This window comes from Fulmarus glacialis, unplaced genomic scaffold (assembly GCF_000690835.1).
Source record: "Fulmarus glacialis isolate BGI_N327 unplaced genomic scaffold, ASM69083v1 Scaffold38258, whole genome shotgun sequence".
NCBI lineage: Eukaryota > Metazoa > Chordata > Aves > Procellariiformes > Procellariidae > Fulmarus > Fulmarus glacialis.
Window position 1 is genome coordinate 1 of NW_009226981.1, and position 16,741 is coordinate 16,741.

At 47.2% G+C, this 16,741-nt stretch overlaps 1 protein-coding gene across 1 annotated transcript; it reads right to left on the minus strand.

Moving 5' to 3' along the window:
* Window positions 1–685: 685 nt before the first annotated feature.
* Window positions 686–16,634, minus strand: AKAP8 (A kinase (PRKA) anchor protein 8; the record flags this gene model as incomplete). The annotated part of the gene is made up of 13 exons (XM_009582993.1): window positions 686–781; window positions 1,604–1,734; window positions 2,655–2,748; window positions 3,410–3,551; window positions 4,220–4,316; window positions 6,331–6,375; window positions 6,773–6,917; window positions 7,355–7,458; window positions 7,543–7,934; window positions 8,875–9,163; window positions 10,806–10,838; window positions 11,535–11,573; window positions 16,573–16,634. Coding segments are annotated over 13 exons (1,669 nt in total), but the record flags the coding sequence as incomplete, so codon positions are not given.
* Window positions 16,635–16,741: the final 107 nt, after the last annotated feature.

A 16,741-nucleotide genomic window follows, 5' to 3' on the forward strand; every position in this document is an offset into this window, starting at 1 on the left:
TGGGGGGCTAACGAGGGTGTTTCAACTCACGGGAATTGGATGCACCCCCCTCCTCGGGGTGCTCTGTCATTTGGTTGAGCTGCCGGGAGCGCCGCAGAGCCCGGCTCTTTATACGGGGTAAAAACTCCAACACCCCCGGCGCAGGAATAGCAGGTGGGCCCAGGAGCCGTCCGCGTCGGATTCAATCCCGGCGGGACTCAAGCGGTGGCTTCCCGACCCACGCGCTCGCTTCCCTGCACCGGGGGGATCCCGGTGTCCCCCCCCAAAGGCCACAGCTCAAGGGGTGGCTTTGGGGAACTGGAGTTCCTTTTGCTATTTTGGTTTCTTTAATTACGTTTCCGGTTTGGACTGTTTCGTAATTGATCTACACGCACCTGGGAATGACAGTAGGTACAGTCTGCGAGTTAAATACATTAAAAAAAAAAAAACAAAACACAAAAACAAAAAACAAAACACGAGAAGTGGTAAACCGCCTACGGAGAAAAGAAATGAGACCCAAAATTTAGAGATAAAAAGGCAGCGGAGTGGAACCTACGCTTCTCCCCATCGTACGCAGCGAGGCGTCCCGTCACCGACACGCAGCACACAGCGAGACGCGGCTCCGTGCTGCTCCGGGACCAACGCGGAGCCTGACCCCGCCGCTCCGGGAACTCGGCAGGAGTTGCCGACTCTCTCGTTCACTCACCTTGAGGTATTTTTCCAGCATCTTTACGATGTGTTTGTTATTCAGGACGCTCTTGGCGACGTGTAAGCTGGTTTTCTTGAATTGCTCCGCAGCCATCTGAAAAGGAACCGAACATCAGGGTCAGTTCAAACGGGGAAGAGTTCGAATGAGGAGCTCGGCTCCAGAGTTTGTCTTCCCTTCTCCTCTGCAGGGCTTGGGAAGCCTGATCTCAGATCCCAGAAAACATCACAAAAAGCGGACGCAAAGGAGCACCCGCATCTCTTCCGCTAACATGAGCCCCGGAGAAAAATGTGCTTCAGCACCAGCAGCAGGAACATCCCCCAGATATCCCAAGATCACGCCCAGGACAGCGACCGTCACGTCAAACACTCAAAGACAGAGGAGACGAAGACCAGCCCGAGGGACGAGCGGCGCAGACCGCAGCTCACCCCGTCTCCATCTGCAACGTCCAAAGCCCCTCTCCAGCCTGGGCCAATTTAGACATCAATTACGTCTCATTTATGAATTCCCCAAGCGCCCTCAAAGGCGATTTTTAATTTTAATTTCTCGCAAGCACTGAGAATTTAGAAAGAGGAAACATTTAGTCTGCACAGTATGCCCGGACAATGTACCCTGCTAAACCCCCAGCGCAAAAGAAAAGGCCAGATCTCCCTTTTAATATCACTTTTTCTGTTCACCTCCCCACTTCTCATCCGCTCGTGTTTCCCTGCACAAGAACAAACCCTGCACAGCCCCGTCCGCAAGCACCCCACAACCCCCTGTAGCTCCCCGGTCAGCGGCTTCATCTCGTGGTGCGATCCGAGACCGTACGAGAAGGTGTTTTTTAGAAGCCGCAAACAAACCTCGAGCGCCCGGACGCATCCCCTCGGCCCAGCAGAGATAAAACGCTCCAGTTCGGAAGCGAGCAGCGTTGCTTACCCTGCGGTTTCTGTTGTGATCGGCAGATCGCAGGTGCCTCTGGAGAAGATGGTTCTGCGCAGGAATTAACATGTCGCACGCCATGCAGTGAGCCGCCTCGATCTTCTTGAAGAAGTGTTCTTGGCCAATACCTACAGCGGCGACGAGACGTCAGCCAAAATCCCAAACGCATGAGATGTTCGGCCGGTTAACGTCGTGGGCACCTCTACCCCACTTCTAACGACCCCGCGTCACGGCCAACACGCTAATTCAGCGCACGTATGCCTGCCACTTTCTGCTTCCAGAGACAAAAAAATCACGTATGTTGCTCTAAGACGGGGAGGAGTGTTATTCTGCTCTAAAACAGATCGTTCCGACGCAGTACCCAAGTGCAGGAGGAAGAGAGACGGGGATAACAGCCCGAGGTACACAGCAATCGACTTACCCGAGGCTGTTTTCCTCCCAAAACCAGCCCGCCTCTCCAAAAACGTATTTAAATAAAGGTGGAAGTGACAACTCGCGCTTCCCCCAGCTCTGGGTTCGTTCCTCCTCTCTACTTGGGCTCAGGTTTTCTCCCTGCAAGATTTTATAGCCCATGTGTGGCTTAACTAAGCTCCACTCATCGCTCCCAGCACAGACGTGGCCGAGCGCTGCAGACTGTACCAGGGACGGGCACGTGGACGAAGCTAAGCGGATTTTTCGCCATCACGCTCGTTGCTGCAACAGATCAACTTCGCCGCTTTCTTTTAACATTAAAAGCGAACACAGGATCCAGCTGCATTAACCGAACAGCCACAAAAATCAACAATTCCTGGGAGTTTTTCCCCCGTTTACCTCATTTTAGTATCTCTGACATTGCACGAGCCTCATGAATCTGCTGCTTGAGAAACTGCAGCAAGGATGGGCGTTCCCCCTTCCCCACCAAGACGATTTATTTCACAAAGTTGGCAAAAAAACCAGCCAGAACCTGAGGCTGAGCTACAACGGCACAAATCTGAAGTACGAAGCCCCTTTGGGAGCGATATGTATTTGTTTTCTGAGACTGAGGGAGTGTGTAAGAACGGACACTTACCCTTAAAAGGATCCGGCTTCTGTTTCGTGCCCTCTTTCTCGGTCAGCTCCTGGCGCCTCTTCTCGATCTTCTTATTCCTGTTGACGATGTACTCCTAGAAGGGAAGAGGACAAAACTCGCTGTCCTCCTCACAACGCACCGAGACGATCGAGTAGCTCAGAAGGGAAATGAGCTCTCCAGAGAAAACCCACAGGGAGGACCACGGTGGGTGAATCAACTAGACAAGGCGGGTGTTTTCCCCTCCCCGCCCCTGTCATTTCTACCAGAGCAAGAGCCGGAAAGATCCAAATCGGAGCCAAAGCAGAAGCCCGCTCCCATATCACCATCAGATTCCTTGTGGGAGACCCCAAATCCTTGAAAAATGCCCCCAAAACGCACACTCTGGTTATCCAGAAAATGAAATGCCTCAGTTCTTATCTCTCCTTCCTCAGCTCTGGATGTATAGATGGCGAAGACGATCTCTGGAATATTAATTCCTGACCTTTCTGTTCAAATTCATACAATTAACTTTTCCTCCCAACATGAAAACCAGTGAGAAACCGCGTCATGCAAAGTGATGTCATGGGGCGATGCGTTAACAAGCGCTGATGCAAGCCAACCAAGCAGGGGGCTAGATGTGAATGAATTTGTAACTCCTTCTAGTCCCCCATGTAAGTCTGGAAATTCCAAATTAAGCCTGGGAATCCCAAGTTAAGCCTGGGAATCCCAGCATGGATGCAGGGAAGGGTTGAGCTAACCTCAGGCAACCCACCTACCTGCAGAAACTCGACCGTTTTATCCGGGAGTTTGGTACCGATGTATCGCAAGGTCTCTTTGTGAAACTTGCTCTGGAGATGTTTCTGGATCTCCTCTTCCTCAAAACTGCGGAACTTGCAGACGGAACAGGCAAACTGGATCCTAAACAGAGCAATCGTACCGCAAATGAGGAACGAGCTCAGCTTAATGAGAACATCAAGAAGATGAGACCGTTACCACCCCGTTGTAGTTTTCTACCTCTTAGTTTTTTTCCAAGTGCCACCCCACACAATTTTACTTTGTCTTGGGCCTTTATAATTGCTGCAGAACCTGCACGGATTAAACAGTGCCTGCTTCTCCATAAAACTTTATGCTACGGGAGTGGACGCTAAAACCCTGCACGAGTTTAAAAGCAACTGGACAAATTCTTTGGGCAGGAGGTGAATCAGCACTCTTCGATATGAAGATCCTCTCCCCGGTGTGGGAAAGCCCCAAGATACAGAAACGCTGGTGCCGCCTTCGCTGCTTAGGCTGTCTTTAGATCACTTATTGCATTATTTTAATAGCAAGGCTGCATATATAGCCACTTAACACATCCTTCTGAACTTACAACTCTACACTGATCTATGTATTGAACAGCACAGTATTCTTCTCACCTTAAAACAGTCATAAAACACACAAAAAGGGAAAAAAAGCTTGCTGAAATCACAACGCAGAGCCCCAAAACACGATCCCCCAGCAGATTTATCCCACATTCGTGCAGAGGAATATCCTTGGCCCGTATCATTCACAGACGTGCTAGGAACGGCCCGGCTTATCACTTCCCTTACCTGTCCATAGCTCGATCACGCATCCTATCTCTTCTCCGCTGCTTCTCCCTCTTCTTTTTCACCTCCTCGTCGTCGTCTTCACAGCCATCTCCAGATGCTGGGGGACAGGGGGAGGTAGAAATCAGAATGACTGTGTTCACAATCACCCACTTCACTGGCGGAGGTATTTTGGGACCCAAATCCCCTCGATTTCCTCTTTACTCTCAGCTTCGGGAAGTCACAGCCTCTTTCCAAGGTCTCTAGCAGTTATTGTACAACCCAAACCCTCCTCTCCTCCGGCTCCCTGAGCTTCCCACAGCAACTCAAAGCCTTCGTAGGCAGCGACGGGACGTGCCGTTAGTGGAAAACATCCTGACTTCTACGATGCTGCAAAGACACCTCTCTATCTCCCTTCCTTGGAAGGAGCTGCCACTTCTCCCCGTATTATCATTTTTTCCCCGTTCATCTATTTTTCACAAGGCTGAAAAAGCTCCTCAAGAAAGTTAAGCAACAAAAGCCAGCAGAGATGCTAGCAGTGCTCGAGTAGCAGTTCTGCTTCTCTGAGACAGTTTTGGATCTAATCCTCATGTCGCCTTCCCAGTAATTCCTTGATAATTATTGGGAAAGCAAAAAAAAAAAAAAAAAAAAAAGATTCAGCTGACCTAATCTCTGCAGTGTTTTGGGGTAGAAAGCTCCGAGTCAGAGGTCTGTCAGCCTCACAGGACTCAGGTAATAATTCACCTGCAACATTTTCAGGTAAAGGAACCCAGAAACCAGACCTGGGCATCGGAGGGAGGCTTAAACGAGAATTTTAACATCCGACGACACCTCAGTTTCAATCCTGAGAATAACTTAAAACTGGCAACAGAAGTCCTACCCGTGGTTTTCCGCAAGTCACTCTGATGCAGAAGGCACAACACGCTTGGGGTTGATGTGTCTTTACCGAAAACTACAATCCAAAACCAGCTGAAGTGGTTTCAGCTACTTCAGACCATACGGTTTTTAAATTAGTGTTCTAATATACCTCGGTATATTCCCATCTATTTGAAAAAATCAAAACGAGGTTTAGCTCATGGCTGAAACCTCCACTGAAAATGATTTAGTTTATGATATTTTTACTCTGCCCCTTTGCAAGACTTGTGCATCCTCATCGCCGTCCTCCAGGCACGGCAGGAAGATAAATTAACATCCAATATCCATTCGTACAGGCGGCAACCGTCCGCACCGAGAAGCCCAGAAGAAATGAAACTGTTTTGGCACTCCCCTGCCAACCAGCGCGGCAATTCTGTGCCACGACAGGCAGCGCCAGAGCCCTGGACTGGTTAACAGGTCACAGCAGGAGCTGCATCAGCTTTTGACCAAAAAAAAATCAAGCTCTCGGTAGCGTCCTGAGGCGAAGCAGATGGATTTGAAGTAGGATTAGTCCAGGACTGTGTGAGAGGCGGGTGACACCCTACCTTCCTCCGCCAAATCGCCCCAATTCCCATTCTCCTGGAAAAGACAAACACAAAAAGACGCTGGTGTTATTTACTTCAATTTGGAGGTTTCAGAGTCCACCCAGCCGGACCGCAGAGCAGGCGAAGGGTTGTGTCATTTGGGGATTAAACGTCCATTTTTATAAATGTTTACAAAATAGTTGTTGTCCATATATCAGGTTATGTGTCACCGCTAAGTATCGCTTCTCGTTATCAAAATTTAAATACTTGGCAGGTGAGTTGCCGCTCTGAGGAACACCGTGCTGAAGGTTAACACGCAGTCACAAGCAAACAAATGGCAATGACCCCCTCCAACCCAGCAAACCAACCGCTGAGGAAAGAACCAACCACTAATTGGAATTTAGCCCTAACGAGCCTGGCCAGGAGCAGAAGTACAGGCGCAGGATCCTAACCATTCCACTACAAGTGCTTTTCAGGCACCTCGGCGCAAGCAAATCTGCCAGTAATCCCCGCTGAACGGCATGGGGAAATTCTGAGGAGCAAATACCTTCACAATATACGGGCTCAAAACACCGTTTCCGGGTGATTTTAAATATTCTTACCCTCAGCACGGTCAAAAAAGCAGAGGAAATTGCTCGAGTGCTTAAATATTCCCGCATTTGCCACAAAGACTGATAAAAAAAAAATTACTTACACCTTTGTCAGCTTCATCTCCTGATTTTTCCTCTCCTTCGCCCTCATCTGCTGCACAAAAGAAAAATCACTTAGCTGGGGGGTCTTTTCTCCCACTGAACACTCCCAGGGGCCCCACTGGTGTCTAATAAATCATCAAGTACCGCGATAACGGCTCAAAACCCCAGCGAAGATCGCAAATGGCTCACTGGTTTTTCTTTGCCCGACAGTCTGCTGCAAACTCTGTCCTTACTTTCGCAACGCTCACCTCGGGCATTAAAGTTTGCCCCAGGTCACAAAATACACAGATCATAAAGCCTGTGCGCTTGCAGGAGTATTATAACAACGCTAACGACTGAAAAAAATGCAACAGCTTTGAAATGTAACAACTATCAGTCAGCTGAAAGATAAATCACTTAAAAACGGGGGAAAATGGCCAATATTAGTGGGTGAAGACAGCTCGTACCGTTCTCGGTGTCATCTCCTTCGCTGTCGGTCTTCGCCTGTTTGCTGTCCGGCTCATCTCCGCTTTGCGACTGTTTTCGCTTGCGTCCTCCTCCCTCGCCGTCCGATCGCCCTCCCGAACGGTTTCGGAAACCTCTTCTCTTGGGCTAAAGTGGGAAGAAATCAGTTGTATCCATCAACTTGAGGCACCAAAAAAGCTTAAAAATCAAAGTATTCCACCCGTCTGCTACGTCTCCTAAAAAAGTTTAAATTCTTGTGACCCTGCAGACTTATTTTTGGCTATAAAAGGATTTTATAGCTGGGTTAGTGCCCCTAGGTAGCAGATTTGGGATGGGGTAAGCATTCAGAGGCTCTATTTTACATGCAAATGGGTATATACAAGCTTGGTGACATTCTGCTCTATCCAGGAAGGTTTAAATTCTTCCATGGTGGAAGCAACGTGAATTAAGAGTCGTGCTTCTCCGAAGGCCTCCGCTCTACAGCCGAACAGCCAAGCCTACCCACCGAGGCGAGCAAAAAGCAATCTTGACAAGAAAAAAAAAAAAAAACAACTTACCATGAGCGTGTTCATGTGCCAGGGCACCGTACCCATCCTGTCTCTGTTTCGTTGCCTCCCCATTCCGTACGGCATATTCCCATACCGTCCCATTCCCATGCCCGACATCCCCATCATGCCATAGTCATAGTCTCCGTAGTCACCATAATCTCCGTAGTCGCCATAATCACCGTAATCCCCATAGTCGCCGTAGTCGCCGTAATCGCCATAGTCACCATAGTCGCCGTAGTCGGGAACGAGGGCTTGGGAAAAGAGGGAAGGGAGCCTGTTGGATCCGGCACCCCCCATCCCACGCCCACCCATGTAGTTCAACTCATTCCAACGAGCCGAGAGGCGCTCGGAGCTGGAGGAGGGCATGAAGTGGTCGGTGCGGTTGAAAGCGTTTAGACGCCCTCGATTTTGAACGCGGTTTTGACCCCGTCCTCGGATGAGGCCGTAGTTGTTTCCTCGGTTACGAGATTGATCCCTGCGGTTATCGAACTGGCTCCCGAAGGAATCGTTCCGATCGGTTCCGACTTCTCCGTAATCGTAGCCGGATCGGTACACGTCACGGTCGTTCATTGAAGACCTCGAGTCGTACGATTCGAAAGACTCAAATCTGAAAGAGCTGCGCAGGAGGAGACAACAGTCAGCAGCTAAAATAACATCCCTGCACATCATCCAGGCGTTTGCATCCATTTTTACCACAATCCAAATGTTTTTGGCCAGAAAAATGGGATAAAAACATTTTTAAACCCTGCATAGCAAACACTTTCCGTATCCCGCTCCACCTTTCCCTTAATCTCAGGGAAAATAAATAAACATCAAAGAACTGTGGTTTTCTGCACAGGTATCTGAACAGAAATCCTTCAGAGATGTCATAACTTTACTAACTTTATAGCACTAAACCACTCTGAGTTATGTTTTGCCAGCGGAAAAGCAGATCCCAAAAGCTTCCCCAAGTAAAAACTGCTTCTCGTGGTCTCTTAGCTGTGCCTCTGGCTGCGAATCAATGCGGATAAACCCCTCAGCATCTTGTCTGACCGCAGCAGCGAGCATCAAATGGCAAAAAAAAAAGGCAAAACTTTGTTTATTCAGTAACTCTTGCCAAGATCTGTATTATTATTTCAGCAGCAAAACACGCACCGATACAAAACAACTCTCCAGACTGGCATAATTTAACCCAGCGGGAGGAAAAAAAAATAATGACTGGGCAGCCATGAGGAAAAAGTTACACAGAGGAATAAAAATACTTTAAGAAACCTAAAAACGATAGATAAAAAACCTTCTGCAAAATCTAGGAATTGAATCGACAATGGAAGTCGCTTTTAATGCTTCATGTGTACATCAGGTTTGGTATGTTTGAGAGAGAGATATATATAAAATACGTATGTGTATGTGCGCACATACATATGAGGACAGGTAAAAAATAAATGGTTAAGCTCGTTTTCCAGAGAACGAACTCTGGATCGTGCCTATGCAATTAGAACAGTTTAATCTGAACTTATAGTGATCAAAAGCCATTTTTTTTTTTACTATTAAAACTAAAGAAGAAGTGGAACAGTCACCTCTCCTGGTCTTCCATCCCCTCCCCTGTCCCACCGCTGCCCTCCTTCGACAGCATATCCAAACGCTGGTTGATTTTGGCTATGATGGAATCCGAGTTCTCGTTGGCCGAAGTCTCGGCGCCGTATGAGGCGACGGGCATGGCGGCGTTGACGTCGGCGTTCATGCTCATATCCGAAGTTTTGGGTGTTTCCCAGCTGCTGGAGGTGGCAGCGGCTGCGGCGTAGTTGTACGTGGCCGCTGTATTAGCGGCGGTGGTTTGGGTGTTGTAATAGTCGTAGCCTTCATAGCCTGGCAGGAAAGGAAAATAAAATTGATATTAATACAATATTATAAAGACACGGGTACCTGGAGGAAGAGTTTAGATGCGAACGGATCCTACCGGGCAAGGCTGCAGCTGGGTTTTACCTCCCTTCAAGGAAATCTGGTTTCTTAAAATATCAAAGAAATATCAAAGATTCTTATTGCCCAACCCTAAAAGCATAAGGACCTTCCTCCTTTGGGCGATTTTAACTGCAGAAATGGAGCACTGCTGGTTGTATTTGCAATTTTTTAACAAGCTCAGTCTACGCTGCGGGACCCTGAGCCGTTTACGTCGCACGGTCCCACAAAATGACACAAGAAAACCCAAAGGGGATGCGCTGCCGGGCACATGGCCACGTATCCATCAAAAAAGGGCCACGATGAAATAAATTAATCAGAAAATCAAAGCAGTGACTGGTATTCAAAGAGCAAGATACCACGGCGCGGCGGAAAAAGCAAGATACCTCGCCGCGCTTGTGAAGCTGCCGGGTGCTTCACGTGATCCCGAGATCTGGACTAAGGGATCCCGACAATCCTCGTCGCAACTCTACGGCCCCGGCTCGAACCCGGTGTCGCTCAGGCAGAGCTACGCGGCGAGCTTCCTCTCGCTGCTTCTGACCCGCCAAACCCTTCGCTATATCACTCCTAGGGCTCTCGTAAAGCAACTGCCGTAATAATCCTTCTTAATTTCCCTTTTCCATGATAAAATGGACATCGTTACGGCCGCCGGTGTGCCGATGCCTCGTTGTGTCTTTGCGTTCCCCCATCCACCTGCGACTTGTGTTTTTATTTAGATTATAAGGTCTCCGGAGCAGGAACAGCCTTTCTGCTCTGCATCAGCACAACACCCAGCACAACGGGGCGCGAGCCCTTGACAGGGGCGCCCAGGCTTTACAAAAAAGAGGAATAATAGACAAAAAACCACCCTCATTTTTACCAATGACTTGAGCTGGGAGGTTTAAATCCACAGCCCAACGTGCAGTGTTCCATTTCATATTGTGAGGACCAAAGAAATAATATTTTCTAAAAGAATCTCGGGCTTTTGCTTGAGAATGCGTTAAGACCGGCTTAAAACAGCCATAGGATCCAAATCAAGGCCAATTAACTAATTGCTCTGAGAGAAAAAGTTTATTAGTGAAAGCAAATCATGTTTTACTGAGGAAGCGCCAGCTTGCACAAAGAGAATTGCATTTGCGTACCGTCAAGCTGCCAGAATTACAAGGGCAAACCTTGGGTTTTGAGGGGCAAACGGTATCATCTCAGTAAAATCATTTTATTAATGCACACATCTGGCTGTCCCAGATCAAACGAGAAACGGAGACATAAAATAAATCAACTTTCCTCATCCATGCGCTAATTTTTCCGCTTTAAGGAAAAGCTGCCTGCCAGTCACCAGGCCAGAGCTGCTCCCTTCGCAGAAGAAAAAGCCAGAATCACGGAGCAAGGTAAAAATAAATATAGGAATCGGCGAGGAGGAGCGGTTTAAAAGCACGGCGTTGCGTACTTCACAGCAAATTTGAAGTGGAGGCAGTTTATGAGCTGGAAAACGGCTCCGCTCGCCGCAGCCAACTTGAGAGGCTGAGCAGGGCACCCCAGCACCCGGAAAGAAACGGGGCTTTTTAGCACGTACCTTGCCAACTCGTCGCATTTGTGGCATATGTACCTGAACAGGACAAAAAGAAAAGAGTGTTTCAGCTCTAAAAGCAACAAAGTTAAAAGTTCAGAGACTAAATATATATATAATTCGGTTTAATTGCTGGTAAAAACGACGGATCGTTTTGCACAGAAGGGGAAAGAAAGAAGCTGGGACTTCCAAGAACTAATTATGAAAATGAAATGGATAATATACACTTTAATATGTTTTTTGAAACACTTTCAAATATTTGCACTTGAAAACAACTCAAATGATTCACTAAAAACCCTCAAGTAGCAGTAAAACCACAGCAAAAGCAAATACGTTCGTTATAACTATCACTTTCAGGAGCATCTCGCTGGTTCTCCTGTTGTTTAGGCTGGAAAGGAGATCAAAGGAGAGAGCCCAAACTCCCAAATACCCCAGGACATGCTTCGTTTTGCAGCACTAATAAATCTCAGGAGATAAAGCAAAGCACGTTATTCATCATACGCAAGATTGCGACCAGTTCCTCCAGTATACGACGGTGGAAATCGGAGCGTATCCCGAGATGAGGGAGGAAGCTTTTACCAAAAAACAAGTAGAAAGTCACTAAAACAGGCAGAGGAGAAGGAAGGCTGAAAAAACTGCTTCTATATTACACTAGTCTGGCTAAAAAGAAGAAAAAAGAAGTTCTATGCTAAACTTGCAATTCCCTAGGTATATTTTTATATACACAAAACTCACCTTGAGTGTTGGTGGCCCCAGTGTTCCAGGTGCCATAACCTGCAAGAGAAAAAACAGAGCTATCAGAAAGATTGCCTCTGCTCTTATCACGGGGTTTGGTTCTTCCCTTAATTGACCCTAGAAGCAATAAAGTCTTTAATTACAGCTGCACTTGTGCTTTTGATTGTTTGGGAAACATGCCCGAAGCTTGCCCGATGCTTTATTTCAGATTGTTTCAGCAATCTAAAGGTCAACAAAATGTTTTGAATTAAAAAAACCCCAGTGTTTTGAAAGAGAAATCAGTTTGAAGAGGCGCTTGACATAACAACGGTGCACAGCTACGTTTATACAGGAGAAAATCTGCGGAATAAATCATCCGAAGAACTGAACCGGCATCGAAAATGGACGTTTGGATTGTGTTAGGCCAGCAGAAGCGTCCTTCTTCCTAGGGAACATCGGATATCTTTGTACGCGATCCGAGGTGAGTACTGCTATTACATGCGCCAATAAAATACAACGAGCTCCCTCCACTTTTCAGCACTAATTGCAAGATTTGCGCTAACGAGGTTTCGGTCTGGTCTCTCACTCCGAAACGGCGGCAGGACGAAGCGCTTGCCCAAGTGAAAGAAGCAGCAAAGAGCTACGATACGCAGGAGCTCCCGATGCAACTTCACCGGCTCTTTTATTTCACAGCCAAAATAAATCATCTGTTTTTCTGGCCAAAATAAATCATCTCTCCATTTTAAAACTTTTCCGAAGTTTCCAGGGTGGAATCCGCATCCCCAGCACCACAGCGATCCCTGGAAGAGCTGCCAAGAGCTGGGCAAACGCCTTCATCTGCTCAAAGGGCATGGGATAAATAAGCTCCGCGCTGCAACGAAACCTTGAGATCGTCTACGTTAAATTTTGAAATCAAAAGCCATACGCTGGGTGTTTTGCTGAAAACACTTCCAAGAGTCCTGGCTGCCACTTCTCTGCAGGAAAACAATTCTTTTTTATCTTAATTATTTTTCTGATGAGAAAAATAAGTTAGTCCACAAACAGAACTACTGATGCCTGGCTTCCTATGGATCCGAACTATTTCGAGACCCAAACTTCTCCCCGTTTCTTTCCTGGCCTCGCCTTCCCCCCGCCCCGGGATCGGCGGTTTCCCTTCCCTTTAGCAACTTCATCTCCCTCCAGCCGAGGAAGAGCCTACACAAGCCAAAAATCACACACACGTGCTTCCTTCCTTCCTTCTTTGAAGGTGTAGGTTGCTTTTCTGCACCTTAAGACACCAATTTCACAAAACTTTTGTATTTTTGGAGGTGGCCACCAATTTTTGCAAAGCTTTTCTATTTTTGGAATCAGCCCCCGATTCTGCAAAAACTTTTCTTTGTTGGAGGTGGCTCCCAATTTTGCCAAATTTCTCTATTTTTGGAGGCAGCTCCAATTTTGCAAAGCTTTTCTTTTTTTAGCGGCAGCCCCCGATTTTGCAAAGCTTTCCTATTTTTGGAAATAGGGGGGAGCCCCCAATTTTGCAAAACTTCTGTATTTTTTTCAGGCAGCCCACGATTTTGCCAAACTTTTCTAGTTTTGGAGGCAGCCCTCCATTTTGCAAAACGTTAGTATTTTCTTGAGAGAGCCCCCAGTTTTGCAAAGCTTTTATATGTTTTTGGAGGGGGCCCCCAATTTTGCCATGCTTTTCTATTTTTGGAGGCAGCCCCTAGTTTTGCAAATCTTTTCTATTTTTGGCTGTGGCCCCCGATTTTGCAAAGCTTTTGTATTTTTGGAGGGGACCCCTGACTTTGCAAAGCTTTTATGTCTTTTGGAGGCAGCCCCTGATTTTGCAAAAACTTTTATATTTTATGGAGGTGGCGCCCAATTTTGCAAAGCTTTTGTAGTTTTGGAGACAGCCCCTGATTTTGCAAAGCTTTTCTATTTTCTGGAGGGGGCTCCCAATTTTGCACCACTTCTTTTTTTTTTGGATGCAGCCCCCAATTTTCCAAAAACTTTTCTTTTTTGGCAACAACTTCCAATTTTGCAAAACATTTACTTTTTGAGACAGCCCGATTTTACAAAACTTTTCTCTCGCAGCCCCCAAATCCCTGCACAAACCTGTCCGACACCCACCAAGGACGTACAGGACACCTCTCCCCCTTAATGACTTTATTTTTTTCATGGGCAATCACCTTAAGCACACAGAACCTAAAGAAATCGTGGGTGAAATGGTTACCGCCGTATTTTTGAACTCCTATAGAAACCGCAGCACCAGCAAAACAGGAACTGCAACACGTAAACGCCTTTTCAAATCGGAGCCTTATTACCGAATAATTTCCTTTCCCATCGTTGGCGTTTTTAGGTCGAGTCGCTCGCCGTTCAGCTTCGCTTTCCAGCGGGAGCGGGACGGCGCCGGGATACGGTTTTCCAGCTGCCAGTGGGGAGGATCAGGTCGAGACGGAGCACGGAAACGAAGGACAAACCTCCGACCCATCGACCGCAGCCACCCCAACGCCTGACTTGAAATCCACAGCTCAATTTTAACGCTCCCTCCTCCAGCACGTTAACTCACCTCTTGCAAACAAACTGCTGAGCGCACGCAATCGTTTCAAGTGACACCAAGTGATACCAAACCCCTGGTTGTCACAGGCATCATCCCAGCGCACGCTGAGCTCCCAGCCAGAGAAAAACGGGAAGAGAAAGCAAAGCCAGCGCAGGGAAGCTTTTCTCCAGGCAGGTCATTTGGTTTCTCAACCAGCAGCGCCAAAAATAGCAGCAGCCCTCGTGCTTTCGACCACACGCCGACGTCGGATCAAAAGTGAGCTTCTCTCCTTCGATTTTTAAGCCGTCTTTGATAAAACCTTGGGTACATTAATTCAGGAGGCAAAAATAGCCTGGCCCCAGCGCAAAACCTCAAGGAAAACGGAGGGTGCCCAGCCGAAAACGCAGCGTTTTTCAGCCAGAGTCCCATCTCTCTGTACCTCCAGAATCTATAAGATAAAGCTCCCCGCTTTTAAGTCCCGTGTGTATACACTGGCATTTGGCTTGCTGAGACATAGGGCATGTTATGTTCATACAGGTATGACCACGATTATCACGTTCTTTCAAGGAATGAAGAAATCTGGGTTAAGCAAAGACCTCAAGCTTTCAAAGCAAAGACCTCAAGCTTTCGGTACAACTTAAGAACGTGGTAATTAAGAGTTCGACATCTAATTTTGAAACTAAGTATTATGTAAAAAACCCACTAGATGAGACACTCGGGTATTAATGACTCGGCACCAATGAGCAGAAGTTGTATCCGTCAGTTCTGCAGCAGCACAGCACATCCGTAAACATCCCCAGGAGGGAAAAAAATCAGCGGAATAAATCATCATCACCTTCTCTTGGGAAAATAAACATGAAATAAAGTGCAGAGCAGCAAAAAACAACTTGGAGGGGACCAAACAGTGAATTTTACTGAGCTGAGTGCACATGTGTCCTGGTTCCCAGCTGATTTCCCGAGACAGCACTCCCCGAGCTGGGGGAAAAGCTTGGGAATCGTTTTTCTCCGCACACGTGTACAAGCGGAGCGCGAATCCGGAGATGACGTAGCAACATCGAGAGATTTACGTCGTTCAGTCTATGTGAAGCGCTGAGAAATTAAGTTTAACACCTGCCGGTTAAACGGGTGTTTAAGAAAAGAAAAAGCCGGGGCCCCCGAGGCAATTCCTTCCAAAAGCAGAGGCCCGAGGTTCTCCCGCTGATTTCAACAAAGGGCTTTATCCAGGGAGAATAAAGTTTGTCTTCTGCTGGAATCATGAAGTATTTAAATTAAATCTATATATCACACGCTCCTACGCAAGGCTCAACTGTAAAGGGTGCTCTCCTCAAAAACCCACTCGCGTGGAACTGTACAATTTTCAACACGCAGAGAATTAAAAATAAAGGGGCTGGTTCTAAGCTGAGCCAGCTACACCCCAAATATGCAAGAACTGTAAGAACTCATTCCTTTTTATACCATCTAACAGTAAAAATCCACAACAAAACTTCTCTAAAGCTGCAATACGCTCGGTGGTTTTAATTTCTTAATAGTTCTGCAAGGTGAAGGGAAGATCCCAGCTCTTAGGCAGCTCGTTAATGTCACGAATCCAATGAAATCTTTCTCAGGAATAACTTTCAGCTGCTTAAACTCTTCTGAATTGTTTATCCGGACTCGCTCGGTTGACGGTAGAGAGAAACTAGCACTCGTAGAGGATGATTTAACACACATTCAGGGTGTTTTTAATCCTGCCACTGTTTTCTCACCTCATTTTTACACCTGAAGAACTGACAAAATACTTAAAAAGCATTTAAAAGCATGATGAAAGAGATGCCGGGCATCAGATCTCCACCAACCTGAAAGCAGAGATAGAGGGAACCTGGAAAGAGCAACTTGTCAACAGATCTGCACGAACACGATGTTGGGATGAATTATGAATGATTTCTGCAGAAAAAGCGACGTGCGGGGTATTAGAAACTTGATAAAACACACGCAGAAATGGCATCACTGATGTATTATTTATAAAATCCTGTCGCAGTCATAATTCTGTTATAAAAACCCAGGGTTTTCAACAGCTAGTTAAAAATCGCCCTCGCAGGACCTTCATGTCCCTGAATGCGAATAGAAGCGAAGTGTCAATTCAAGGTGGGAAGAGGACGGAGGGCGCAAAACTGGCGCAGTGGGGAGAGGATCCGGACTGTCGGACTGCTTCGGGCTCAGATCTGGGAGCATTTACCCATGTGCCGCCATCTAACATCCGAATAAACTTCATCGAGGGACTTTAAACCGATATCCATCTGTTAAACTTTGATTTGGGTGACCTTCTTTCAGTTTCCACCTCCGCGAGCCTTGTTTCATCATTTAAAGAGACCTTAAAAATCAGTAGAAGCTGGGAGAGCGCGCTGACGGCTCACAACTCAACGCCGTTTAGTGCTTTGCTGAAGGAGGACAGTTTTTTTCCCCCTCACAAATCACTTCCTCACGCTGCCAAACGAAGCTTAACGACATTAACAGCCTTTCCCCACTGTTTCGACGCTCGCCGACGTTTTGGAGAGTTCTCACTTGCTCTCTTACGCTTCGATGCCTTTTTGCCGGCCACCGTTACACCGGGAGACGGAAAACACCTCAGGGGGCAAAGACACACCTGGACGGCTTGAGGCGGGTATCGGAGGGGGAAGAACCGTCGCGGGGTTTATGGTTGTGACAGGTGCCGGGGTCAGGCCCCCGCTCC